Source organism: Alternaria atra (genome assembly GCF_907166805.1).
Source record: "Alternaria atra isolate CS162 genome assembly, contig: 21, whole genome shotgun sequence".
Classification (NCBI taxonomy): domain Eukaryota; kingdom Fungi; phylum Ascomycota; class Dothideomycetes; order Pleosporales; family Pleosporaceae; genus Alternaria; species Alternaria atra.
In genome coordinates, this window is record NW_025091319.1 from 5711100 (window position 1) to 5738083 (window position 26984).

Genomic DNA, 26984 nt, shown 5'->3' on the forward strand with positions numbered 1-26984 from the left:
CGTACTTAAGAGAACATAGGAGCTGTGGCACGTTCGCGCAGCACGAGCAGTGCGAAACCGGCATAGCTGGCTCGGCGAGCGTATACAATTAGATGCAGGTCAACGAGAGCTCACGTGAACAGACATAAAGTGGATACTGTAAAGAGCGGCGACGGTGAATGGTTGATGTTGCCAGCGAAAGAGGACACGAGCTCGGGGCAAAGCCGGAGATGGAATTATCAGTTACACCCAGATCGGCTAGCAGGATCAGATAAAATTTTCCAGCGCAATGACAAACTAGCGCAGCGTGCTAGCCATCACTTCGCCTGCGCGTACCCCAGCTCTCCTCGTCACCGATCACCCGCCCTTGCTTTCGGCTGGTAATTATCATGCACACTGTGGTATGCCACGGCGCTATATCCCGCCCATGGTCCTCTAATCCCGCCACGGCGGTCGCTCATGATAATGCGCAGCACAGATGTGTTCGCCCTTACTGCCGACATGGGTTTTACTTATGTTTTCCAGCATGGAATGGCCCCTGATCCCAAAACTAAACCTCTTTACGAAAGTACCGCCACTTGGGCCACTCTACTTGTTCCTTCCACCACGAGTGATCGTCGACATGTTCTTTCTGTTGATGTAGCGTGCCAATTGATTACCTATAACATCGCACTTCCCGGATATGTCTTTACCACGGAGATGTCATAGCGTATCGATCTAACGCTCCTGCGCAGCCTGTAAGAGAGCTTATGGAGTAACTTAATCTCCACATCAATGAGCCGGAACCTGTCGTCGTCTGTCGTATATGCCAAACTGCTTTTAGCGACCCTATTAATCTCGTGTTCATCCGGCCCTTTGCATGCATGCTCTATCGGGTTGTTTAGGGAGAAATATCGATAGCACGTCGCTCTCGTAAGCGTATACGTCCTCAGTGGTTCCCTGGGAGAAGTTGGCGAAGACACTTGCACTTCAGACTTCAGGCACCTTGGGGTTTCCACTAACTGTCAAGATACATCGACAAATATCATTCGCCGTTACGGAAAAGCACGTTCGACAAATTTCGAAGCCTTTCAACCACTCTGAGGATCGAAGCAGAGAAGCGGATATTAATTTAGTGCGTGCATGGCAGGGTGGGCATCGACCATAACAAAGAGGGACAACATGCGAAATAGATAGCGCATTTCCGGAATCACTTCAGCCTACGCTCCTGCGTATCTACGGATAGGCATGAAACAATTAGCACGAATTCTTGAAGTTGCATCCTACCACTACTAACACCCTTTCCGAGACGGAGAAAACTCAGAAGCGAGAGGTACCGTTATCCATCGATTGTAGACCTACGGAACGGTGCCGTACTACTAATCCTCCCGGAAATATAGAATACCCGCCCTTACAGAATAAGCATACATCTCCCAAGCGCAAGAAACACAAGGTCAGTAACGGCCCTCAGGCCACGGCTACTAAAGCTGACTTTTACAGCAGTGCCACAAAAGCTGTTTAGCCAGGGTCCGTGCCTATTTTAAGTCACCCAGTCCTTTCAAGCGTGACAGTGTGATTGGGGAGAGGAAGATGATCTCTACGTAGATTAGTAGCGAAGAAGGAAAAGCGAACAGTAGTTTCGAGTCCCACCACTACTTACTGACTATCGATAAAGTATTTGCGTGGTGGAGGAGCGTCGGTTGTCAGCTATGTTATGCAAGCAGTAGGGAACCGAACCGGACCATGAACTGGAACATCGTGATCGGCAGGATGGTTTCGATATGGCTCGAAGAATCTTCAAGAGCTAAAGCTTCCATGGCTCGTGTATGGCATTAGAGCTTGTAGTCTATGCTTCATGACCAATTTCCTATGTGGGGACATCATTGCCGGGATAAGGTTGGATGAAGCAGAGCATGATGATGAGAAAGGTACTGCAGAGATGGTCTGAACGTATCGCCATGTGGAGATGGTGAGTGCCAAAATAAACCTGCGGTGAAGAGGACCATTACAGCACTTTATTTATGTCTACGATGACCAGGTCCTAAAGATACATGACCAGATACACCCAGCCATTCCTTTCATCACGAATCTTGATTTTTACAGCATTCTCAAAGTCCTATCATTCGCTTCACGAGAACCCGCGACGTGTCCAGGACGGAGACAATCGAGAAGTCCAACATTGAAGGCATCAAGATGCTTGAAAATGGCAAATGAGAAGAAGAACGTACGGCCTCCTTCACTCCCGAGGAGATCGAAACGCCGAAGAGGTACAATTCCATTATACATATATCTCGAAGTAGAAAGTAGCTCACAATTCCTTCACAGGATACTGCAAAAAGTCAATGCTCGACTACTCCCAACCACTGCCATCATCTACCTGCTATGCTACCTCGACAGGTCCAACATCGGCATCGCACATATCCTAAATGCTGACACCAGAGACGACAATCTCTCCACAAACAACATAAGCGCCTTCGACTTCGCCATCGCCCTCATGGTCTTCCCAGTCGCATACTCCCTCTTCGAAGCGCCCAGCAATCTGGCTCTCAAGATGCTGTCGCCAAAGAGGTGGTTCGGCTTCCTGAACATCGCATTCGGTGTCTTCTGCGTGGGCATTCTTGTTTTCTTCTTTCTGCCGAACTATCCAGAGCATGCGGGCTGGTTGACCGAGGAGGAAAAGGTCCTTCAGGTGCGTAGAATGGGCATTCACAGCAATGCTAGTGAGTCGAAGATCAGCTGGGAAGATGCAAAAGGCACACTACTCACCTGGCACTTCTACGGCCACTACGTCGCCTACTTAGCCGTTGCCTGCGGTGTGTCTTCCCTGTCGCTATTTTCGCCAACAGCCGTTCGTGGGCTAGGATACAGATCGCTGGATACTCAGCTTTACACTGTACCTCCTTATACCATCGCATATGTCGTAACCGTGGCTGACCGCTACAAGTCCCGAGGAATCGTTGCCGCCGAATCCATAGTCGTCGGCACCATCGTTTATGCTGTTGTCGGTAAGATATGACACCCAAATATACAGTCACTTAACAACAATTGACATCTTCCGATACCCGCTCTCCCTAGTGAGAACTACAGAGCCCGCTATGCCCTTCTCTGCATCGCAACAACCGGTGCTTTCGTCTGTCTTCCGCCGCTCTGCGCGTGGGTCACGGATATCAGTCGCACAGATACAGAGGGTGCATCGGCGACGGCCCTCAATATCGCTCTTGCAGGACCCGGTCAGATTGTTGGTGTGTGGATATATTGCGCAAACGACGCCCCGAGCTTCACTCTTGGTCACGGCGTCAATGCGGGACTTAGCACATTGGGCGCTATCACGGTCGCTGGGCTTGCGTTCTATTATCGCAGGCTGAATGCTAAGATGGTTGGTACGAATGAGTTAAGGTGGGTTGCATGAGGTTCTGATCGCAAGGTGTATGAGCGCGGCGACGTGAGCTATCATGCTCAGTATCAGCCTTCAAACAGCGGTTATATTTCGTCTCTACGTATTATGATACCATCATTCCGTCCAAATATATCCATTGTTGGCGACGACCAATGCTTGAAGTTCTGGCATCCGGAACAGTATAATATATAGATTAGCCCTTGGTTACGATTAATGTAGCTCGAAGCTTTTCATAATATAACGCACTAGCTCACCTGGTTGCGCTAAGATACCGTGTCTGTGTTACGATCTGAGCTAGGAGACACCTAGGGGTTGTCAGGCCTGGCTGACGATATATACTATCCTGCACCATGATCAGTAGTTTACTAATTATACGTACCTTTTGGTTGCATAGCGAAGTGGTGCAAGACTGCGTTCTGACAACGATTATTAATCTTTAACCTTTTTGCAACTTCGCGATAGCCAAAAGATGCGCCTTCTTCACGCGATTTAATACGTTTAATTGCTTTTTAAATCAGGTCTATAGACGTGGACATATAACGCGTTTTGTTAGGTCGTGGTTGTGGTGGGGTGCGTCAAAACTCGACCGGAGGCAAAAGGTGACCATGCACGGTAACGCGCGAACATGTGACTATGTAGTAGAAGTAGCCTCTTAATACTATCCTAAGGTCTTCTATACTACAACAAGCTAAAGTAGGTTGTAGTAGGCCATAATAGGGGTAGTTTTAGAAGGGTCTTGGCACAGGTAGACCGCGAAGCATGCTAGACTGCGAAGCATGCACCTACGTTGTGTTATTAGATGGCTAAAACTCGACAATAGCCAAAACGCGCACGGACACGGTAGCGCCCGCCTTGGCCAACAACGCAAGGGTCCGTCACACCGCAACACCACGCCTGCAACTCAAGCCTCAGGAACCTCTGCAAGAACGACTACACGAATGTATGCACTGCGGTCGCAACGATGTCTCGCCCGCCTTCAACCGCCTCTACGGCCACCACGGGAACGACAAATGGCCATTCGCGTACCACGTCGGTCAAGACAATTCCAAAACCCCAAGTAGTGAACCCCATAGCTCTGCCGGACATACGAATCTTCGTGACGAATCTGGGGCTACTGGATTTGGATTTACGAACCGATTGGCCTGGAATCACAGTACAAACTTTCTCAGCAAAGAATGCAGACCAACGACAAAGGATTGGCGGGACTGAGTGGGCACTATTTCGCCTGTTCGAAATATGGGACTCTAATCAAACAGCGCAAGTATGTTGGGACAAAAACGACTGTTAACATGTTACTAACCCGGCGACAGAAACTCCAGCCCTTCTTCCCACCGCTCGAACCACTCCAATCGTTGAACCTCCGCGCTGCGCTATTCCGATGTCTGAACGAGTTGAAGAAGAATGGTGTCCTGGGAAGAGAGTCTATTCTCAGAAAGACCATGTTAGACGAGTGCAAGGGCGAGAAATTCTACGAGATATTGGCCATATTCTCCAACGCAGTGCTCAAGAAGGTTCTTGCAGCGCAAGGCAGAGGTGATAGAGATGATGCGGTCGCAAGAAGACTGGCGACGGCACCAATGCTCTCAGGCGAACAACAACGGTCATTACTTCCCCTGGCAATCGCACATAAGGCAGCCCTGGTCAACGTGTTGAAACAGAAAGAAGAGAAGAGAAGGAAGTACATGGAGTTCCATGGCCTTTTGGACAGGAAGGCCGAAGACATTAATCGCCGCATACGCAAGTGCAAAGACACTCCTCGGGCGCAAAAACCGGCGGTACCACAGAAAGAAGCCAACGCTGTCAAGAAGCAACTCAAGGACAACTGGATCGGCAACCAGAAGTGGTTGGATGTTATGCTGCGCGGCGACAATGTTCAGGCGGAAGATGCGTTCCTAAATAGCCGTTTCGATAAAGTCTGGCACATGGTGGAAAAGGGTAGAAAACTGGAAGAGGTCGCGCCCGAGTCTGGACTACTTGAGAGCCTGCAGGCGAGGGTCCAAGAGCAACAAGAGAGGTTACAAAAGTGGAAGGCATTCCACGAAGAGTTACAGAGAGATGAATCCGGGAAGGAGACATTGGGAAGCGTACAGACAGCGGCGTCAGTAAAGGACTTCCGGTTCGATGACCACTCCCAGTATCAGCTGCCATCAGCGAAGCATATAGTGGAGTCTGCGAAAATAAGTCGACCGGCTATGCGAGCGGAATTCCAAGATATTCTATCTGATATGGACCGTGAGCTGGCTCGCGCTGCCACAGTCCGGGCTAGTACCAGACCTACAATTTTACATCATAGAAGTACCTCGTCGGTAAAGACGGCCCGCCCGCCCATGCTCACTAGGAAGTCCACTCAGACTGAGGCGATACGAAAAGCGCCAATGGTCCCAGCTAAGCCAGTCAAATTGCAGTCGCCTTCAAGACCAAACTCTTTGGATCAGATCCCAATCCTGCCTCGGCCATCACGACACATTACGTCGGCTACAGCACCGTCCGTAGACTCAGAGGCCACGCTGATCGGCCACACATCCGCGTTGAGTACCACAACGACCCATCGCGACGATTTGCCGACCGAATCCCATTACGAAAGCACACCAGTACCAGAAACTACATCACCAGCTTTGCAGCCGGCCGTCGAAAATTCGCCCTTAGAAGATACCACAACCATTGCTAACCACTCAGAGCAAAGAGAAGACCTATTGTCAGATGACCTGCCTGAAGCCTCACCAGAACATATCTCTGAACCGCCAATCCCAACCTTCGAACCACTAGAAGTCGATGCCGAGGAGGCACTTGCTGACCAGATTATCAACTCTATCGGTAATGCGACCCCGTCCCCAGTCAAGAAACCCCAACCACGCATGTCTCTCTCACTCATTGAGCGTACACGCATGACCATGTCACGAACAAACTCTTTCGAGCCTGTTCCAGAATCGCCAGAACTACCACTTCCGTCTATGGGCCCCCCTGCGATCCCTTCCATCACCGGAGATGAGGATGGCGACCGACATAAAACCCTGGCTGAGCGCACCCGCCTCACTATGGAGGCCATGCAATCGAAACCTCGCCCCTCCGTCTCTGACACGATAACGAAAGAAAAACGTAAATCTAGCTCCAGCCGCTCATCCCTATTCCCTGTCAACCAATTCGACACACCACGCACTCGCAAATCTTCCGAAAACTTGGAGCAAGCCAGGTCGGAGAGCATCGAGCGTACGCCAACGGAGCAGTTGTTTAGTGATGAGATAGACTATGATAGAGTGTTCAAGTCAAGACCGAGGATCGCTACGAGTCCCGTCTGGAGTCCGGATGGTGCTACTGGTGGACAGGAGGAGTATGATGATGAGGATCCGGATGGTGTTACTGGCATCGATCTAGGAGACGTCGATCAAGATGATGACGGAGAGGATAAATTCAAGGAGAGCTGGATGGACAGTCCTAGTCAGAAGAGAGGTGTGAGAAGTATGAGGTACTAGGGCACTGACAACAACCTTCACCTATGAGATGTTATCACTACTGGTAATGTTTACAATCATCTATCAACATCATCCTCAACACCCGAGAGGGCATCTCTGCAAGAACATGCTAGCATGATGAACCAAGCTCGGCTCAAAACCACAGCTATGATTGAGTCCACAACCTGTGCCGAACGATTTACCAAACGTGTCAATAATGGAATCTAGCCCTAAAATCCCCGCAGCATTCATGAACAATCGTTCACCTTGATGTAAGTGCTCTGCTCGCCATGTTTTTTTACTTCCTCGTGCGCCCTTTGAATTCGTGTCGCATTATGAATCGGGTCGAAGCACTCTAACTGGACTGTGACATTACACGCTGGATAATATACGTGTCTTCATAACGCAGAACATCTGCCCGTGCTCAGAGAAGAAAGTCAGGCCCAACCCTGCCGGTGCTCTGGCAGACTTGCACTGCGCTTTACGTGACGTCGTGGCTCTTGACTAGTAGCGCCCTCGAACTTTCTCCTGGAGCGGGTGTGATAGGGGGGTGAATAACCGTTTGCTGAAGTTAACAACGCAAATGAAGTGCGTCGGTGCTTCGAGCTGGAGCTGGAGACTGCTGACCAGTACGATGAAGCAGATCGTGATGCGAGGATTGAGCCTCGTTCTGATGGACGCTTTGGACATTTACCAGAGAGACTTTTTTTTCAGCCTGAATTTGAGAGTACCCAGTTAGTAAATGTATCACGTTCAGGAGACCAATACCTCCATACGATGTCTGGCTGTGACTATTGATATAGGTTTACTTTTCTCCAACCAGGGGAGAGAAGACAATGCCGAAGTAACATCGTATGCATTGAAGCAATTTAGGAAACAACGAGCGAAGAGCAGCGCACATGTAATCCATTGGCCGTTCTTTTCTTTTCTTTTTTAAGAAGAGCTTCCGACTCGGGCCATTCATACTATATGTTTCCATTTCGATCTTGGTATCTTAGATAGGACGTGTACAAATAACAAGAGAAGGAATACTGAAGAGTGTTTTCATATCCTCTCGCTCAAACATGGCATTGTAACCGTCACTTTTATTCTTTTTCGCTCCAGATCATTTGAAGTAAGAGAGACCGCAGCTCGCAAACATAACAGATGATCAATTCTTTTTTCTACGTTGGGGAGTTGGGTTTCCAACAACACATCAAAGGCGATGGAAGTTTTTCGTCTTCAGGCGCGAACTTCTGACTCTCCGATACTCACAGAAATGAAAGGAAGCTGTCTATGAGGGAAAACTCCAGCCTATGGTCTACCCTGTTGCTTTTTTCTTTGGAGAATGGAGAGAGAAGTGGTTGTTAGGAAGAAGTATGGGAAGTCAGAAAAGAGAGTTTATATAGACCGCTGCATAGCGATTTATGCATCCGGCTGCACGGCTAGACTTGGCCAGCAAGGAGATGACGAAGATGATTACCAGCATATCAGAACGTAGGAACGAGCGGCTCGCGAGTGACAGAAATCTCGATGATTGTTCTCCGACTGGAGTATACGCCATGCAATGCTATCCCACCTAAAACGCCGTAGTCTGAACGCCTTGCCTAAATACGACATCATAACTCCTCCACCTCTCGCTCAACACTACTCGCCCTCTCACTAGCACTCGCTTTCCCTTTCTCCATGCGGAAGCCAACTTCCGTCCTCGCATCATCTGTTAGCCTTCCCCACTCAAGCAATAACCTGAACATGTAGACCTCCATGTCCTCTTTCCTCAACACCTTCTCCGTCCACACTTTACCATCTCGTGCGATCTTCTCTGCTGCTTTGATCTGACCCTCCATCATGCGCTTGTTCCTTGCCTCGACACCATATCCACCGAAGTAGGCTAGTGACGAGAAAAGATCGTGCAAGCGGAGGTCCACGGGGACGAAGTGTTTCCAGGCGGTGAGGCGGCCTTCGTACCATTCGCGAAAGACGGCAGCTTTGAAGACGACAGAATTGGACTGTAGAAAGGGGATAAAACGACCAGAGAAGCCAGCGCCGTCAGCGTCGAATAGGTAACGATAACGCCAGTGTTGTCTGAAGTCAATAGGGTCGCCGAAGCCAAACTCACGCGTCTGGTCGATGCAGTCTTGGCCTGCGCAGCGCGCGATCGGACCGACAAGGCGGACATCGGTTTTGGTCTCGAGAAGTCTCTTGATATCGGTCGTGCGCTTCAGCATGTACTCCAAGTGACCGCTGTGGTCGGGTTTCGGGAGAAGGATGGGTTGGCGAGAGGTCTCGTTGTTCATGAGATGCACGAGTCGCTGGCGAAGCATGCCTTTCCAGGTGCCATGAGTGGTCACACCTTCAGTGGTTGTGCCGCGCCAGAAGAGAACATCCACTTTATCCTGAAAGCGGGGATCAGGAAACTTTTCGTCGAACCCATACTTGCTCTTTTCCAAGTAATTCCACGGCGATGGGTATCTGATATCGACAAAACCAGGAGCGCGACTCTGACTGAAGATTGGGACCATGTCATGAGTACCCATGAGGCTAGCGGGGCTGAGATGCATGCCGTGCAGATTGGCGATATCTGGCTGGTGACAGGGCTCAGATGACAAACTCCAATTAGCTACGAAAGCACCCATTGAATGTACTTGAGTACAAGTGTGGCAAAACGATTTCGTATGCCAATGGCGTTCTCTTCGTGCGCGCGATTCGGGCGGGCATGCGACGGATCCATATGTCTCATACGAGCCTATAGTGCGAGCATCGCTGAAGAAATGTGGATCTGACCGTACGCGGTCAACGTCTGGCCACTTCTTTGCACGATCAGCGCTGAAATCCTTCCCTGGGCGAGACGGCTCCGGCGTAGGGTACGGTTGCGGATTATCTAGTGCATCTTGTAATCGCTCGTACGGTACGGCGACACGGCTCTCGTCATGCAGGTTCAGTGCGAGATCCATATCGGGAAGCGATTGGGCAAATCGCTGTATCATGGCCGCCGCGCCATCCATCATCCAGCGATGCGTATCAGGTACGTTGTTGAACACGTCCACCTTCCCGTCTCTTATGCGAATTCCGCCCACTCCCTCGTGCGTAGCCAAGACAGTGGCAGTCCGCAACCGAAGATCATCAGCATTGAAGGACGAGAAGGGTGCCAAGTCTTTTTCAATGTTGTCGTAGTCGTCGATTATGATGGAGTTTCGGCTGATGGCGAAGTGGTACCACTTGTCAAAATTTGGCGGCGGATCGCGATTGTAGCGTTGTCGATAGTGCATGACGGCCTCGGCGAGAGATCTACTCCGGTAGGCCTGTGATGCCCATCGATCGTGTTGGATTGTCGCGACGTCGATCAAACTAGTGATGGGATGTTCCAGAACAGGGCCGTGCCGACGATATATAACGACACCGATGGAGAAGGCAATCAGTAGTACGATAAAGCCAGCCGACTGGTTCCTGCCCAGACGGATCGGCACTTTGGATCGTATGCGGGTTTCGATGTTGGTATCTGTGACGAGATGGAGGATGAGGGCAATGGTGAGCAAAGTCAAACACAGAACAAGCCCGACAGTGGATTTTGGTGGAAATGAGTGGGAAACGCCGGTGCCCAGGGCTCGAAGAACGCCAATATATGCAGAAGAAAATGCACCTAGGAGCAATGCGCTCATGACGCCGTACAACCGAGCCTACGTGGTCAGTGACATGGTAATACGACAGGCAGTGGTGACATACCGATTTGAGGAAACATAACGTCATAAAGGGTATCATCAACGATAAACGCAAAAGACCAAGAAGATATTCAGACGAAAATGAGAGCATCCACTCGCGATGCTCGGGCATGGCGGGATAGATGACAATGCCTGCGACAAGAAGGACTAAAGACGATGCCTACTCGGAGTTAGATGTGCAGTAATGCAGGATGGTAACCAACGTACAGTAAGTGTTAAGCCAACTAGCAGGTGGTTCGAGGTACCATCCTGCAGGTGGATGGTCCAGTCGTCCGCCGCGGAGATGCCATCGTCGATCAGACGGTATGATATCTGTACAATGATGCAGTCGAGCAAGAAGGCAAAGAATTGAAGGGAAGGAATTGTGGTCGCTGTCGAGTTTGCGATGGGACAAATGTACGTCGAGCGCAATGCGCTGGACTTGATGATGACAAGGAAGCTACTGACGGAGAGTAGAAAAGAAGGAATGATGTAGCGGGTGGAGCCGTCGAAGACGAAGCTGTAGACGCTGTCGAGGTGTGTGCGTGGGCGCGTGTCAGCACTCCAGGCGGGGTATTGTCGCTGGCTGGGGTGACGGATGCTGTGGTAGAGGGCGATGACAAGAGGAAGGAACGCCTGTATTGATCAGTATAGGCACATACAATGAACTGAGGTTTGCGCACCAATGCAGAAGGACCGCTGCACTCGACGTCCTTGGTGACGCGGTAGAAGATGGCTATGCGCCCGCAGATTGCGAAGAGCAGGACGGCCAGCAGCGCGCCGACAGCCCTTACGCTCCATCCTCTCCGTCTCCCTGGCTGGCCCGCCTCGGTCCATATCTCCTCGACAGCATGTCTGCTCTGGACCTGGTTCAGCGCTATGGCGATATATCTTGTCGGCGGCTGCGGCTGGGCACTGCGCGATGACCAGGCTTCAATTGCGACAACGGCGAGACCAGTCAGCAGTAACACGATGGCGACAGTGTGCAGCGGCTTGTCCAAGGCGAAAGAGTAGTCGATGGGGGTTGCAGTGCTCAAGTAACCGGATGCTAAGACGAGGCCGCTATTGTCTGTCAGCTACTGTAACTGCTGGTAGCCTAGGTTTGTGCTTACCACGGGAAGAAGAGCGCCTTTCTGTCCATGACCGCCGCATTCTTCGTGATTGCGATTTAAGGCTGCGAGAGAAAGCAGTAGTCGCAGCCAAAGACAATCGACATGACCTGGTGGTGAGTAGAGCGACGTGAGATTGTGCTTGTGTACTGAGGCCCGCGTCACTTCAGGCACGGCTGCTCGGCACCTGCAGCTCTCCAGTGGGCTGTGCTAACGACCCTCACTAACGGGACGGTGGAGAAGTCCGTGCCCTCCCCGACTTCACGAACTAGAGTGCCAGCTATACGCGGAATACGAGTCTCTACGAAGAATCCCATATGCACCCATTTGCTACTTACTACTTGCTACGTGGATTCTGTAGTGAGTGGGTGGGTGATGAGACCCTGCAGTTGCAGATCAGGACCCTTGGCCACCATCTCAAAGGACCATCCAAAATTACATCACATACGCAAGACGGCTATTACGGCAGACATTCGACACTGCTACGCCTCGCCGTGAGACGTGCGCAACTTGGGATCGTCACTCTGAGATACCATGAGTAGTATGTAGACCAACTTCACTGCCTCTGCACGACGATATTTGCCACCATGACACCGCCTTGGTTACGCAAACCTCAGTCGTCATCAATACCAAGGTTAGCCCGCCACGAATACAGCCCGGCTTGCGAACGAATGGTGGGGTACATACAGGTCCTCACAGTGCGGTAACATGCATGCGCCTCACTTTGTCCTAATGCCAAGCATTCGCGGCTAAGTTCACTTCCGATGCCGTCTCTTGTCAGCATCAGGCTCGTATTCTTCTCGATCGGATTGGAGTAGACACAGTAGTATACTTGCTTTCATTTCAACCTTTTCGGTCTGTCATGACTTCAAGACTCATGGATAGCTATGTACCCTAGTGAGGATGACCCTCACTTTCTCCTCGCCAGTACCCTTCACAGCCACTTTGGACTGATCCTCCTCATCCGGCTCAATGAGAGAGTCATCCTAGGTCTTACTGTCGATATCCACCGCCTCTGTATGTGCTGGCGACTCGTTCTTACCAAGTGCGCCACCATCTTTCTGCTCCATCTGGCTCTCCGGGTCATTTGCGTGCGCATTGCTGATGCCAATCTCTGCCGTCGAGAACTTATCTGCCACGTTGCGGTAAGCTGGCACAAAGTTGACACAGAAAGAGTAACTCCACGCTGCGACAAAAAACGCCAATGGAACAGTCATCGCAATGGCAGTTGGCGAGTATCCCTCAAGAGGCCTTGCCTTTCCCAGTGTATCACTCGCTCCGAAGAGCAGTGGGGGCACGACAGCGCCGCCCGAAACACCAGCTACAATGAAGCCTGAGCCACGCTTGGAATACTTGCCCAATCCACGCATGCCAAGCGCAACGATGGTCGGGAAGATGATACTCTCGAAAAAGAGTACAATGTACAGCATGCTCATGCCAGTATTGCCTCGTTCGGTAATGGCCGGGATGATGAAGATGATGCACATTGTCATGAAGACGAGAAACACCCATCGTGGTTTGACAAACTTCATGAGGGCACTACCCACGAATCTACCCATGGTGAAACAGCCCTGTGCACCAGCAAGAAAACGGGCTGCTGTTGAGTTGTCTGTCTCGTGGCCTGCTGTAACTCGTGTCTCGACGACGTAGTTGATGAACGCTCCAGCTATCGCCACCTGCGCCCCGGTGTAGCAGAATTGAGCAAAGGTCGCATGGAACAAACGATATTGTTTGCGGAAAGGTTTTACATCAGTACCAGCGTGAGTACTCTCTGCTTGGAAAGCCATGTCGGCATCTACAAAACGTCAGCACCTGATGACGTTTAGTCAAAGGGGAAACTTGCCAGTAATCTCAGGAATTTCTGTAAAGTAGTACAGAATCGCAAGGGCAAAGACGAAACATGCGATGCCGAGGTACGTCCACTGTACATTCTCAAGGGCTGTTTGATCGGTTCCTACGTGGTTGAAGAAGACATAGGACCCAAGGACCGGCGCGACCACAGTGCCAATGCCGTTGAAAGCTTGCGCAATGTTGATTCTGATCTCGGAATACTTTGGTGGTCCACAAACTACCCTCATCAGCACTCGAGTCAACACTTCAATGAGTCGTACCTACCGGCTAGATAAGGATTTGCTGCTGTCTCAAGCGAGCCGAGTCCGTTACCAATTACGAAGATAGCCACGCAGAAGCCCCCAAACGAACGGTAAACGAGACATGGCCAAGCAAGCAGAGAGCCTAAACCATAAAGGCACAGCCCCCAGATGAAGGTGGCTTTGTAACCCCAATGGCGCAGTAGCCAGTTGGCATGTCCCAGTGAAGCGAGCGGGTATGCACCGAAGTATGCTGCCTGCAAGCCAGAAGAGCGAGCACGCGTTATGCCGAGGACGTCCTGAAAGTGCTTGTTCAAAGTATCGATAAGGCCGTACGAGAAACCCTGTGTAGTGGTTATTTAGTTACTCTTGTTGTAGTGCGTTGTCATGGCTCACCCAAAGGAAGAAAAGAATGGTGACGAGGCAGAGTGGATAGATGGACTCGCGCAAGGTGAGTTCAGCAGCGCGCGTCCTCTGATCGTCGCGACTGCGCAATGTAGGTCTCCTAAGGAAACCCATGTTGTGCTTGTAATGCGATAGGAATGCCGGTTAGCAACTAGTAAATTGGCAATACTGATCGCGTCGTGAACTGGACCAAAGACCAGAGCATGTGCGTTGAGGTGAGATGAACAGTGAACCTAGGGCAATTGTGACGTGGAGAAGTCGCAGGGTCGCGAGGCCTCTCAAGTACTACTCACCCACGTCAGGCAGCGGCAAGACTATGCACGCAACCAGGTTTCGACATAAAAGGCTCAATCTCAGAGGTTGGTTCATTGAAGCCGCCGTTGCAGCCAAGCCGAAGCTTGACCTCATCAAGGGGTGGGGGAGGGAGAAGCTGGGGTAGAACCTGGGGATTTTAACGCCGAAAAGACTAGCGGGATGCGACGTTGGGAGAATGCTTTGACAGATGATGCATCCTCGGCAGAGTTAGACCGACGACGTGCATCGAGAGAGATTGGATTGGGCAGTGATCAGCCTGTGTCGCATCATGTTCGAGCCGCGTTGAAAATCCGCGGGCAGAATGCGCACGCACTTGTTATCACTATGGAAAGTGAGTCGAACATAGGTCGCGATCACCATGCTGGTAGCGGCGGCAGTCACATTAGCGCCAGATAAATACCGCTTGTGTAAACCTCATGCTAAGCACGAACACAGCGATCGCAAGGGGAAGATCATCTTGTGTTTCCAGAACAGCAACGGAACAATTATTCCTCTATCCCTTGTTCTTAAATTCCAGTCCGCTCTCTTTCCTCACGACTCCATACACACTGGGGATATCTCCTCTATCCCCGATCTCACTCTTTACACCATCCAATCTGCCCTGCGCCAACCCCAGCATCTTCATACTATCCTTCGCGCCACTGCTTTCCGCCAGTGACATGGCGTGTCTTGCATCCTTCCTAGCCAGGTCAATGTGGAAGAGAGGCTCCTCGCGCTGATAGTAGTCGCCCGCCAGCATGCGCTGCGAGTAAGCTGTGTAGGGGCCAGGGAACATGGTTGAGATGAAAGTGTGGAGGTTGTCGACTCCCAGTCCAGATTTCTCTGCCAGGACGTGGCCCTCAGATAGCTGCGAGACCATGTTAAGGATGAAAGTGTTTCCGATGACCTTCATAAGTGTGGCGTTTCCTGCTGGCTGTCCTGAGAAGTCGATGTTTGTGCGGCCCATAACGCCTGTTGTGTACGGTACTACCTTCTCGCACGAGGCCTTTGAACCTGCTGTCACGCAGACAAGTTGGCCATTATCGGCCATAGCTGGCGCGCCGAATACTGGAACGGAGTTAGACTCGGCATGTATGAGTATAGTCGTAGTGGTACACAAAACTTACCAGGCATACCCACGAATTCACCACCCTTCTCTGTGATTTTCTTCTCCAATGCATTTGTAGTATCAGGATGCACGGTAGAGCAATCTACAATTACTTTGCCACTAACACCAGCTTCGAGCATTGTATCAACAGCAGAGTTAACGGCTGCATCGTCGCCCAGACACATGAGGATGATATCGGAAGATTTCACGGCATCGCTGATGGTATCGACAACTTTTGTCTTGGAGCTGCCGAGTTTAGAGGCGAGATCTTCAGAGCGGGATTTGGTGCGGTTGTAAAGGATCAGGGGCTTGTCGAGGTTGCCTTTCTCAACCAAATTCTATGATGTTTGTTTAGTATGGGTTTGCATGAATATCCTGGATGCCTCATACTTTGCACATGCCCTATAAAAGTCAGCGGCATGTTGAGTAACAATGGTCTATACTTGCCCTGCCCATGTTGCCGAGGCCAATCCAAGCGAGTTGTGGCGCCATGTTTTCTTCTGGTATCTGAACGTGTCTCTACTCTCAACGAAGAAGCAATGCCAAGTACAACAACTTATACAATTCAATGCTTATACCTTGAGCACCGTGAATAAGCGCTTCGTCATGGTGTTCATCATCGTCATCCGTCAGTAGGCCCGGGGATAAGACTACAACCGGGCCGATGTCGGTTACCAGCAAATGACGTTCCCACGCTGTTATCGATGTTTGGGCCCTCGAAAATGCGGATGCGGGCGCATTTCCCCACACAATTGCAGAGTCATACCTCTGCTCCGAGCTCCCGATCACAAAAATTCGGTCCATGATGTGTTCAGCGGCTGGACGGTAGCATGAAGCATGTTCATCTGGAGCAAAGCCCCCGCGAGGGGCTTGGGGAAAGCTACAAAGAAGGTGCGTGCTACGCGTTGATTCGTAATCGTGACGGTACTGACAGTTGACAGCTTCCCAAGCGCGATGAAAGTAGTAAGGTCTTTGAAAAGATCCAATATGCGCATCTATCCACGTCCACGACCTATATTCGAAAATCGTCGAGCTCAGCGAAAGAGCGCCAGCGCGCCGAACGCCAGCAGTTGACGCGCCTGCTGAAGGAGTCGCCCGGCAAACGCGATGCGCGCAACTTTCTGAAGCAATTCGATGCCCCCAAAAAGAGCAAAGCCGCGATCGCAGCAAAGGCCAAGGAGCTCGTTAGTGAAAAGATACACAATGATTCAGGTTCCCTACGAACAGGCGTGAATCTGGGCGACTTGTACAAGCCTACCGTCTTTACGCGCGAACCGCTCCCAGAGCAGGAGTATCAGGCGGAAGAGAAGCATGAGCCGATACATCTGGCACTCGTCAAACTTCGGCAGCCTCAGACGCTCGACGACCGCACCCTGGGGGATATCGCATTGACGTTGAGTCAGATGGCACAGCTGGGGCTCAGCACCGCTGTTGTATTAGACTGCGACCAGGACACCGGTGCATACAACACAGAGCTCACGCTCGAATATGGAAACATGGTCAGAGAGCAGGCACTGCGCTTAGTGGCAGCGCTGGAAGAATACAACGAGCCAGGAGGCCTGTTGGTCGAAGACGCTTTGGGCTACTCCCCACAGGCCGATGGCATGCCCAGTACTGTACAGGTGCGGGGAGGTGTAGAGGTCCAGCATAGCTACCTACTCTTTCCACCCATAGACGACGGCGTCATCCCAGTGATCACCCCGTTCGCGTACGATGCAAATCTGAAGAAGGTCAGGGTCCAGGCGGACGACGTGCTTCTTGCCCTTGTTCGCGAGTTTGCCGGTCTCGCTGGCCAGGCAGGCGGTAATGGCTCAATTGGTGGCGCACTGTACAAAACAGAAGACCTTGTAGAGAGGCCTATCCTGGACCGCATCATCATCCTCGATCCGCTTGGTGGCATACCATCGGAGAAACGAGCAGATGGCGCTCACGTATTCGTCAACCTAGAAGCTGAATACCGCGACATAAAGAAGGAGCTTCTGCAGCTATCGTCAGCAACTCCGGATGACAAGATCAACCATTCAGTATCGCTTGGCACCGGCAACCCATTCTCAAAGTTTGTCGAGGAAGAAGTTGCATCATTACCGGGCACAAAGCCACAACAAGTTAGCAACTCGGCTCCTATGCGTCACTTGAGGAATCTCGAAGTGGTCGAGCGCGGCCTGAAACTGCTACCTCCATCCTCCTCTGGCCTCGTTCTGACGCCGCTAGAAGCTGCAAGGAAGGCTATACCTGACGATGCGCGGACTTCGCCTGCGAAGAACCCTTTACTACACAACGTGTTGACCGACAAGCCGATGACATCTTCATCGTTACCTACATCACCAACTTCTCGTTTCCTGGGATCCACTACACCTAACCCTGCCACCTTCTTCAAGAAAGGCATACCACTTACGATGATTCCAGACCCGCGCATTCATGGGCCATGGCAGCCACCATCTGCAACGAACCCGAGCATAGAGCTAGCAGATGACCCACGTATCAACTTCCCCAAACTTGTTAATCTCATCGACGACTCTTTTCGACGAAAGCTTCATCCCAAGAACTACCTGGACCGCATCCGTGGTCGTGTTGCTGGCATCATCATAGCAGGCGACTACGAAGGCGGCGCAATCTGTACATGGGAGACTCCTAAATCCCTGTATGGACTCAGCCATCCTACCCACCCTTCTCCAGATTCGCCTTACTACGTCCCTTACCTGGATAAATTTGCCGTCCTCACATCATCCCAAGGCTCCGGTGGCGTGTCAGATATTGTTTGGGCTGCTTTGACACGAACGTGCTTTCCCGATGGCGTAGTCTGGAGGAGTCGGACCAGCAATCCCGTGAATAAGTGGTATCAGGAGCGGAGCAAGGGTATGTGGAACTTACCAGGTGACCAGTGGACCATGTTCTGGACTACGCAGGGCGTGGAGAATGGTTGGGATGCTAGTGAATGGGGAGGGGTGGACAGGATGAGGGAGTTGAGGAAGTGGGATGCCTATGTAGATGTTTGTAGTGGTATTGAGCCGAGTTGGGCGGATGGTATACAGAGAGCGGACTAGACACAGTATCTGGGATACTATGCAAAACTTCATATGTTTTCATAATATTGAGATCGACTGTTTGAGCTGCCAACAGCCCTGGCTTGTGAATTGGGCCTTCTGAAAAGCCCTTGAATCCTGATCATGGATGGCGCTACCATCTTTCGATCTTGGAAAAATCGCATCATGATGAGCAAGTACCTGCAGTCCCATATGTAATGTAACTATATACAATACACACTTGGTAGTCCTCCATCAACTTGCATGCTCTGGACCCGGAGGCTCTGGGAAGTATATGTTTACCTCCAAGAACTCTTTTCTCTTGCGTTTTTATCTTCATTTGTGCAAATGGCATTACATCAAAAATTGTTGCCAAACTCGCTATGATTACAAGGTGTCTACGTGATTTATCCTAAGTGCGCAAATTCGTATAAATATACAAAATGTCGTTACATGATCATCGAAACCATTTAGCAACTTTGGAAGATTTGCACATTTTATGCAAACCTGAGATACGAAGCTACGATAGTTGTAGTGTTTGTGTCGTTTGTGTTGTTGTATACTGAGACGTAGCGTTGACAAAGAGCACACGTATATAAGTATGCTTCTTTCATTCACGAGATATCCTTCTCGCACGCCTCTCACTTGATGTCTGAGGTTTGAAATATGAATCGAACCTCGCCATGACTGTTTGGACTGCTACACTATGTGCGATGAGAACCTCAATGCTCATGGTTAGGGATTCAAGCTGCCGGAGCAATCTCCTGCTCTCGCCATAGCATCAGCGTCCCAAAAGCTATAAACTCCGCCAACGCGTGGCAGGAAACTCACCGACTTTATCGCAATCGGACGCAGGACGCATCCGGTGCACACCGATGCAAACGTTCCTTAAAGTCAAAGGTTACTCCCAAATGCAGGCCCCTGTCGTGATGTAATCGAGATCGCTCAAAACGGGAGTGCGCCTGGTGGGACGCGACGGCCGTGGGGAACCGAACTACGGCCGCCAGGAACGCCGTCCATCACACCATAATGCAGGGTGGAGTTACCCAAGGCGGGCTTTTGGGGTCTCGGAACGGAAATGCATAGTTGCTAGTCGCGAAATAAGTTTCGGTGTTTGTTGATGGGAATTGTTAATTGGAGGTTGTCGTCGCTGAAAGTTCTTGTGTTATTGAACGCGTTCATTCCTCCTTCCCATACTCCTAAAGTCGTCAAGATTTGATCCATCACATATACCAAACCAAACTCCCAAAATGTCAGACAACATCTACGTAAAGGGTGTTGCAGGAACCTGCATCACCTTCTCCTTCATCCTCGCCGGTAAGGCTAGATTCATATAGTTCCCAAATTCACTGCTCACGATCCTAGGAAATGCCATCACACAGTCCTACATGACCGTCCCCGCCCTCCTCGTCAACTTCCCCCGCGCAGGCACGCCAGAGCACAAAGATCGCGCACGTCTCCTAGGCCGCCAATGGCCCCTCTGCTGGACAGTCGGCAACCAATTCTTCCGTCCCATCTCAACTCTGGGCTTCTTGGGTTACGCCTACGCTAGCTACTCAGTCTACCGCGAGGGCATGCTCGCCCGCAGCGACTGGAAGCTCTTCGGTGTTTCAGCTATCATGCACTTGACAACTATCCTGCACTCGGCTATCAACATGCAGCCGCTAAACGATAAGTTGGAGGCATTGGCAGAGAGGAGCAATGAGAAGGAGTTGGGTGAGGCGCAGAGCGTTGCGACGAAGTGGGCGAGCTGGAACCAGTTGAGATTGGTTACACCGGCTATCGCTGGTGGTTTGGCACTGTGGAACCTGCTTTCTTTGTAGACTGCTGGAGTGTTTCCCGTCTTTGGAAGTAGGAGTTTGGCTGTGGTGCGCCCTACTGTCTTGTCTTTCTAGAATGGAGGTCTTTGGAGTTTAGCATAGGATCAATCAAACGTACGATCAATTACGCTCCTCACATTACTCGCAAGATTTGACATGTGAGACTATGCAAAAGACGGATCTGCTGTGTCACCAACATATTCATAATGATGGAAATGTGCTAGGAAAGGAAATTCATGTGTATCCAGGGCAAGATTTTGACGCCACTGTGTTCGATTCGCGGTCAGCAAACCCCCTAAGTATGTGAATAACACCACAAAGAACTATGAGCATATGCATCGGGGATTTTATGTGAGGTTGTTAATATTAGACAAGCATTGCGGGAAGATCATGGATTCATTGGAAACTCCAGAAGACACACAAACAAGGGTCAAGATCCCAAAACGCTCAAACCCCGACGCTAGAGGCTTATCCCCGCCAGCATATGGAAGCATCATCATCTATCGCTTGATGGCCTGTCCCTTCCACCCACTTCTCTCTGCCAGCCAGGTCTCGAAATCGCACAGCTTGGGCTCCTCCTTCTTCAACTTGTTGATATCACAGCCATATCCTTCCGATGCGAACCAGCTGATCATGACGTTCACTTCAGTGACGGCCCACATAAGCGCGGAGCCAAACATGCCATATGTTGCCGGCACCGGACTGCCGATAACACGCTCAAAGCATCCACTCATCTCGTCCATGGTGAGCTCACTGCCGGCGAGAGCCTCGGCGCGTCCGTTCCATTCCTTGTTGTTGACGAATGCCTTAGCACCGAAGAGGCCAATGTCTTCAACGGACACCCACTGATTGGACTTGCCCTGCAGTGTATCGCGGAGCGCAGCAAGGAAGACTTTGCTTGGAAAACCCGGTACGAGGTTGTCCATAAATGCAACGGGTCGGAGAATGGTCCAGCCCATGTTCTCGCCATTCTTGCCGGCCTTCTCGAGAAGATGCTTCTCGATCTCGTACTTGCTCTGGAAATGCGGAATGGGTGTTGGGTTCTCGAAACTGCGTTCGTTGCCGCCGCGGTCGACACTGGAGTAAACAAAGTGAGTGACGCCTTCCTTGATCGACTCGTCGATTAGGTTGTTGCCCTGTACAACCTCGCTCTCGTGGGTGACATTTTTGCCCAGAGAGACTTGTACAGAGTACACACCCCAAATCTTCTCTTCTTTGCCGGCTTCTTTGAGTGTAGCTTTGGCTGATTCGAAGAGCGCAGGGCAATCGTCCAGATTGCCTTGCACCAACTTGACGTCGGGATGACGCTCAACAATCTTCTTCGCAGAGCCGGAATTGGCGTCACGGGTGACAGCCAAGAGCGTATATTCGGCGTGCGATGGGTGTTTTGCGAGTTGTTCGAGTACGGCACCACCTTGCTTACCAGTAGCGCCGGTTACAAGGATAGCTTTCGTGGCGGCCATGGCGGGGTTGCTTGTTAGGGTAGAAGGATTGCTTGGCTTCGCGAGGCTTATGTTACCGCTATAGGTCGAGCTTGTCTTCAGCCTCAAATTCAAGAATAAGCAGGAAGAACGATAACTACAGAAAAGTAGAGGAAGCCTCGATAATATGCACAGCTTCAGATCAACGCGTCGCGCAAAGGATGGGGTTGCCGGCCCCGCAACACCTTAGTACCATCGTTGCTTCTGTTCAGTACACAGCTCCACTCTTCTGGATGCTGATCTCACGACTGGATTGCGGAGATTGTGGCCCGCACAACGAATGGTTGCTTCGTCATAAGGTTCCACAGCGCCGCAGGTCGGTGGAGGACCACACCGACATTGCGGTGATTATGCAGGAGCAGTACGGAGACCGAGCTCAACACAACTAGATGCAAGCCATGGAGGGGTTCAAAGTTTGATCACCGGTGTTGCACCTGGAAGCCGCAATAGTAGACGGGTCCGTAGATCATAGTTGGGTTATTTACGGCTTGAATGATCACCCGGGTAGATGCTGTAGTGCGCCGTCAGATCAACTTAGACGCTACCAGGCTCTAGCAGGAAACGGCGAACCAGTGCCAGTGGCGAATGAAAAACGGGAAGTTGAAACTGCAGACACCACTGATACGGACGCTCGACAGGCATTGCAACCTCATCAGGAAATCCCAGTAACATCACAATGTCAGACCTAGGCTTCTCTCCATCAGAGATACGCTTTGCCACCGGAACCCTCGCGGCAATTGCCACTCTTGCACCTCTCGCATACTACCTCTACCCATCGCAAGCGCAAGATTCGACCGCACACATTGAAACATTCAACAGATTCATAGAAAGCTACTCGACTCTCCGCCCTCAAGCCCTGACGACCAACGCAACCCGAGACTTCACCCATACATCTCTCCCTGCAGACTTGCACCTACCCACACGCTCAATCGAATCTTTCCGCGAGCATTCACAAACAGTTTTCGAGATCTTCAGCGATTTCCAGGTAGTCCCAGAAGATGACGGACATGGAGGCAAAGCAGTGCACTTTTCGAGAGATACAGATACCGTAGTAGCTCACTGCAAGATGGGAGGCAATGTAGATGCAGACCATGAACTCGGCGCAGAGTTGGCTGAGGGTGGAATTACGGAATGGTGGACGGAGTGTGTGCTGTTCGTAAAGTTGAGCAAAGACGGAAAGAGGGTTGAGAGTGTACGAGAGTTTATGCACAGTAAGAAAGCGGAAGAGCTGCAGATTCGTTTGCATGGAGTTGTGAACGAGGATCTTCGATTCTGAGGCGATGGCGAAGAACACATGGTCTCGAGACAAGGCTTGTGGTGTCGTACTTGGCATGTATACATGACAGACGGTGCTTGATGGTTGTGGATGCATGCAGCAACGATCATTGGCACACTCAAATCACGTGTTCGCGCATCCACAACGTGCCAGCGTTCGTAGAGATGTGCCCATAAACTCTCCACTCCGAACCAATAGGCATCAAAAACATCTGCCCTAGAATAAAGGATTTATTAAATTGTCTTCTCAGAAAATGTATGTTCGTAGTCGTACATGATGCTCTCGCATCTTCCCCAATTTTCGCCCTTACAGCTCACCATATTCCTCCTTCCGCCACATTCCTACAAACCCCTCTCCTGTACCCTTCCAAGCCACCTCAAACCCCTCCCATTTCCCTCTTTCATCCATAGTGCAAGGCTCAACAAGTCCCCTGTCTGTAGTAAACACTAGCGCGACTAGGCAGCGTCATAGACTTCTCTGCGCGCCGTGTATTCCCGCTCTAGACCAAATAATGAAGTACCGCTTGCACATCAGACATCTAATCTTTCAGGAGTCCGGTGGAGAGCCGTGACATGGGATCGATAATCAATGGAAGAAGGAATTAGACAGGATTTGGTGGGCTGTGTTGCGATTGCAGGGTGGATACTTGTAACCTGGTAGATATGTGAGAAAGATCGTCTGTCGGCGGTTCTTCGGAGGTCGCGATGTAACCTGCGCCAACTTTCCAATTCAACATGGGAGATACGATGGCGATGCGTTGGAGGACAATGTCCGTTTCTACCAAACCTCTTCGGGATCCGTCGAGGTTCAAGCGCACTGCAGGGCGACGGGTGTAAAGCAGGCGGCCGGCGAGTCCAGCCACTAAGTCCGGATGCGAGAGAAGAAAAAAGAAGTTTGATTCTTGGGTGCCCGTCCCGAGACAGAATTCTAAGGTTGCGCTGCTTGTTTAGGTTGAACTTTGGAAGCCAGGAACGGGAAACTTCCTTTCCGGAGCATCTCAGTCGTGAAACGCGTGCTTGCGGCGGGCCTGCAGATGCTTTGTACCACGTCGCTTACACAGTTCTCGTGCCGACAACACGACGGACACATCGGTGCGCGCGTGTCTGGCGTCAGCAGCGTAAGAGTATTCGATGAGAGATGAGAGAAGGCGAGTCAGTCACCGGACTGCACGGTCGAAGCGGCCGCTGTCATTGATGGAAAAGACCGCCGAAGATACGGCCGCTCCCGTTGTGGAAAAGCTTGTCCTAGAAGGGTAAAGCGTGCTGAGGACATCAACGAAGAGCCCTCTTGTCAGATATTGAAAGCACACACGTAAAGCACAAATGCAGAGTGGTTGAAGTGGTTAAAATAATATTTCGCTATCCAGTGCTCATGACACATGTTTGTAACGCCGTACACGCAGTTCATCCTGCGGCTATGCTTCCCTATGCCCATGCTTACTCCCAGTCACCAGCTCCAAGATCAATCGGCTTACCCGCCCTCATGTCATCCATGATCTTCTCGATGCTCCAAGGCTCGTATTTGTAGCCCCTGGGGTAGTTGGGCTCAAACTTGTCCTCATCTTTCATGTCAACGCCCTCTTTCAGCGACTTCGCACTCTTCTCGTAGTTCTCGTATACATAGGCCTCAGGGTCGTGAGACCATACCCACTTAGGCAGCTTGGGAGCGGCACGGCGAGGATCAAGCTTGACCTTGTCCCAGTCCGTATCTTGGAGGAGTTCTGCATTGGAGAAACCAAGCTTCTGAGCGCAGGAGTTACGGATGAATCTGTTATGTTGTGTTAGTATGCCTGTATAATGAGAGAAAATGTAGGGTAATAACTCACCGGAAACGGATGTGCACACGGACGGATTGAGGAATGTTCTCCTTGCCGCCAACCTGTAGACATGAGGCTATTGAGATGGCGTCCTCGATGGCCTGAGTCGCACCGTTGCCAGAAGCTGGCAGGTATGAGTGTGCAGCGTCACCAATCTGGATGACGCGGGCAGCTGGAGAGGTCCAGCTGGGTTGCGGGTTGCGCCAGAGAAGCTCGAAGTTGACAATAGTCTTCGGTGGGGTAACTTCGACGAGCTGCTTGAAGATGGGCGCCCACTTGATCGTTTCCATACCTGGCATAGTGTCCATGCCGTCGAGAACCTCTTCCTTCTCGATGGTGTTATTCCAGGATTCCTTCTCAGTACCGGTGACGTCATGGTTCATAATCCAAACCATGACATCCTCGCGGGACAGTGTAAGCGCGTATGTGGAGGGGCTATGAGTGTTAGTAGAGCTTCGACCAGTGCAGGTACAAGCACTTACCCCAACCATGTCCTGACGATGGGTTCGTTCCCTGGCATCATCTTGAAGAACTCTTTGACCTCCGGGTCCTTGTCAAGAGCCTCCCTGGGGAAAGCAGCACGCCACATAGCCCTGCCAGAGGGCCTCGCGCGCACTTGTCCACCCACCAGCTTCTGGCTCTTTGACCCAACACCATCGGCTGCAATGACCACATCCGCTTCGTAGCGCTTGCCATCGTCGGTGGTACAGCCACCCTTGCCAGTCTGCTCGTCCTCGAAGTAGTCTACAACCCTGCGGTTGAACTCTACTGAAACACCAAGGTTCTCTACGGCGCTAACAAACATTTTGTAGACGAGCGGGCGCATCTGGAACTCGCCAGGAGGGGTATCAGGGTCCAGCCCTTGTGCGCGAAGGCGATCCGCCACCTTCTTGGGTCCAATGACAACCTCGCCAGAGTGCTTGAATGTCTCAATCCAGGCATTGTGGAGGGAAATCTTCTTGTACTCCTTGAGCAGTTCAGGCCAGTGCTTCAAGAAACGGGTCGCACTGAGGCCCATGAAGTACATGTCACCTAAATCACATTATGAGCGACGCGTCGGCACTGTAGTTTGAGAGTGCTGCTCACCAGCTGTGTTGATGTCTGCATTCCTCTCCAGTACACGAACATTGTGTCCTTTACGTGTGCACTCGAGAGCAGCAACCAGGCCAGCCAGGCCAGTACCCACGATGAGGACGTCGATGCCAGTGTTAGGGTATGAGCCTACTGGCTTCGACTCCATCGTGGAGTCGCGGGAAGTAAGAGCGTGAGGCATGATTGCGGTTTAGTGTGTAGGATGGTTTGGAGGTGGGTGTATCATCGAAACCGAATCCTCACCAAGCCGCGCCTGCCTTTCATACATCTTGAAGGCTGCCTTCATTTGCATTCTCCGTTGGGGTACCAGTGAGGGTTGCCGAAGACCCTCGGATGTCCGAATGGCCGACATGTCTCGATGTTGTACCTTCACCCTCGTACGATTGCATGCAAGTATTGGACGATACAATGATCATTGCACTTGGCGGCAGATTGTCAGGAACACGGCTTGTTTGGTCTTGGACCGATCTCGATGACGACGAATGGTCCCCCGCGCTAGCCAAAACTCCCGACTTGTCTGCGTCTGTGCGGCCGCGCTATGGTTCCCCACAAACTCCGGAGGCCAAGCGCGCTCAACGGCACCCTAAGCCATTTCCAAACGAGATCGAGTTCAAGGTTGTTGTGTTGCGCTTATACGCTGATATGAGTTCCGCGGTACTCCCAGCCTATCGCCTATCTCACGGCTGGATCTCACGGATCCACGTGGGTACTTGATGACCGCAGCGGTTGAGATCTGATTGATGTGTAATGTCGCTAAATATACTACATCCTTCCTAATGACGCTTAGACTTCAAGGCTCTGGGTCAGTAAACAGCAGGGCGTGAAGGCTGGCTGAGTTGGGCACATTTCTTTAGGGATCTTCGAGAGTAATTTTTTTGGTGTAACGAAAGCTGAGGGGCTTGGTTTCAGAACTGCGGTGCGCCGCTGGTACTCATTATTGAGGTGTTTGACTAGTAACAGCAATTACGGACGAAGAGTAATTGTGACAC

General features: G+C 51.2%; 10 protein-coding genes across 10 annotated transcripts; 5 read left to right on the plus strand and 5 right to left on the minus strand.

Annotated features, from left to right (window-relative positions):
• Nucleotides 1–2161: 2161 nt before the first annotated feature.
• ALTATR162_LOCUS2326 (uncharacterized protein) lies at nucleotides 2162–2974 on the plus strand (the record flags this gene model as incomplete). Its single annotated transcript, XM_043309930.1, has 1 exon — nucleotides 2162–2974. One exon carries the CDS (start codon nucleotides 2162–2164, stop codon nucleotides 2972–2974), a length of 813 nt encoding a protein of 270 aa, XP_043165865.1.
• A 1342-nt stretch (nucleotides 2975–4316) lies between these two features.
• Nucleotides 4317–6825, plus strand: ALTATR162_LOCUS2327 (uncharacterized protein; the record flags this gene model as incomplete). The annotated part of the gene is made up of 2 exons (XM_043309931.1): nucleotides 4317–4616; nucleotides 4666–6825. The coding sequence occupies 2 exons, from the start codon at nucleotides 4317–4319 to the stop codon at nucleotides 6823–6825; spliced, it is 2460 nt and encodes an 819-aa protein (XP_043165866.1).
• A 1577-nt stretch (nucleotides 6826–8402) lies between these two features.
• On the minus strand, nucleotides 8403–11622 carry ALTATR162_LOCUS2328 (uncharacterized protein; the record flags this gene model as incomplete). Its single annotated transcript, XM_043309932.1, has 5 exons — nucleotides 8403–10460; nucleotides 10507–10662; nucleotides 10710–11117; nucleotides 11165–11543; nucleotides 11594–11622. 5 exons carry the CDS (start codon nucleotides 11620–11622, stop codon nucleotides 8403–8405), a joined length of 3030 nt encoding a protein of 1009 aa, XP_043165867.1.
• A 954-nt stretch (nucleotides 11623–12576) lies between these two features.
• Nucleotides 12577–14199, minus strand: ALTATR162_LOCUS2329 (uncharacterized protein; the record flags this gene model as incomplete). The annotated part of the gene is made up of 4 exons (XM_043309933.1): nucleotides 12577–13385; nucleotides 13434–13658; nucleotides 13706–14024; nucleotides 14077–14199. 4 exons carry the CDS (start codon nucleotides 14197–14199, stop codon nucleotides 12577–12579), a joined length of 1476 nt encoding a protein of 491 aa, XP_043165868.1.
• A 694-nt stretch (nucleotides 14200–14893) lies between these two features.
• On the minus strand, nucleotides 14894–15886 carry ALTATR162_LOCUS2330 (uncharacterized protein; the record flags this gene model as incomplete). Its single annotated transcript, XM_043309934.1, has 3 exons — nucleotides 14894–15447; nucleotides 15507–15825; nucleotides 15878–15886. 3 exons carry the CDS (start codon nucleotides 15884–15886, stop codon nucleotides 14894–14896), a joined length of 882 nt encoding a protein of 293 aa, XP_043165869.1.
• A 438-nt stretch (nucleotides 15887–16324) lies between these two features.
• On the plus strand, nucleotides 16325–18531 carry ALTATR162_LOCUS2331 (uncharacterized protein; the record flags this gene model as incomplete). The annotated part of the gene is made up of 2 exons (XM_043309935.1): nucleotides 16325–16378; nucleotides 16429–18531. The coding sequence occupies 2 exons, from the start codon at nucleotides 16325–16327 to the stop codon at nucleotides 18529–18531; spliced, it is 2157 nt and encodes a 718-aa protein (XP_043165870.1).
• Nucleotides 18532–19760: 1229 nt separating this feature from the next.
• On the plus strand, nucleotides 19761–20333 carry ALTATR162_LOCUS2332 (uncharacterized protein; the record flags this gene model as incomplete). Its single annotated transcript, XM_043309936.1, has 2 exons — nucleotides 19761–19827; nucleotides 19876–20333. The coding sequence occupies 2 exons, from the start codon at nucleotides 19761–19763 to the stop codon at nucleotides 20331–20333; spliced, it is 525 nt and encodes a 174-aa protein (XP_043165871.1).
• A 497-nt stretch (nucleotides 20334–20830) lies between these two features.
• ALTATR162_LOCUS2333 (uncharacterized protein) lies at nucleotides 20831–21793 on the minus strand (the record flags this gene model as incomplete). Its single annotated transcript, XM_043309937.1, has 1 exon — nucleotides 20831–21793. One exon carries the CDS (start codon nucleotides 21791–21793, stop codon nucleotides 20831–20833), a length of 963 nt encoding a protein of 320 aa, XP_043165872.1.
• A 694-nt stretch (nucleotides 21794–22487) lies between these two features.
• ALTATR162_LOCUS2334 (uncharacterized protein) lies at nucleotides 22488–23087 on the plus strand (the record flags this gene model as incomplete). Its single annotated transcript, XM_043309938.1, has 1 exon — nucleotides 22488–23087. One exon carries the CDS (start codon nucleotides 22488–22490, stop codon nucleotides 23085–23087), a length of 600 nt encoding a protein of 199 aa, XP_043165873.1.
• A 1436-nt stretch (nucleotides 23088–24523) lies between these two features.
• ALTATR162_LOCUS2335 (uncharacterized protein) lies at nucleotides 24524–26176 on the minus strand (the record flags this gene model as incomplete). Its single annotated transcript, XM_043309939.1, has 4 exons — nucleotides 24524–24854; nucleotides 24913–25338; nucleotides 25386–25935; nucleotides 25990–26176. 4 exons carry the CDS (start codon nucleotides 26174–26176, stop codon nucleotides 24524–24526), a joined length of 1494 nt encoding a protein of 497 aa, XP_043165874.1.
• Nucleotides 26177–26984: the final 808 nt, after the last annotated feature.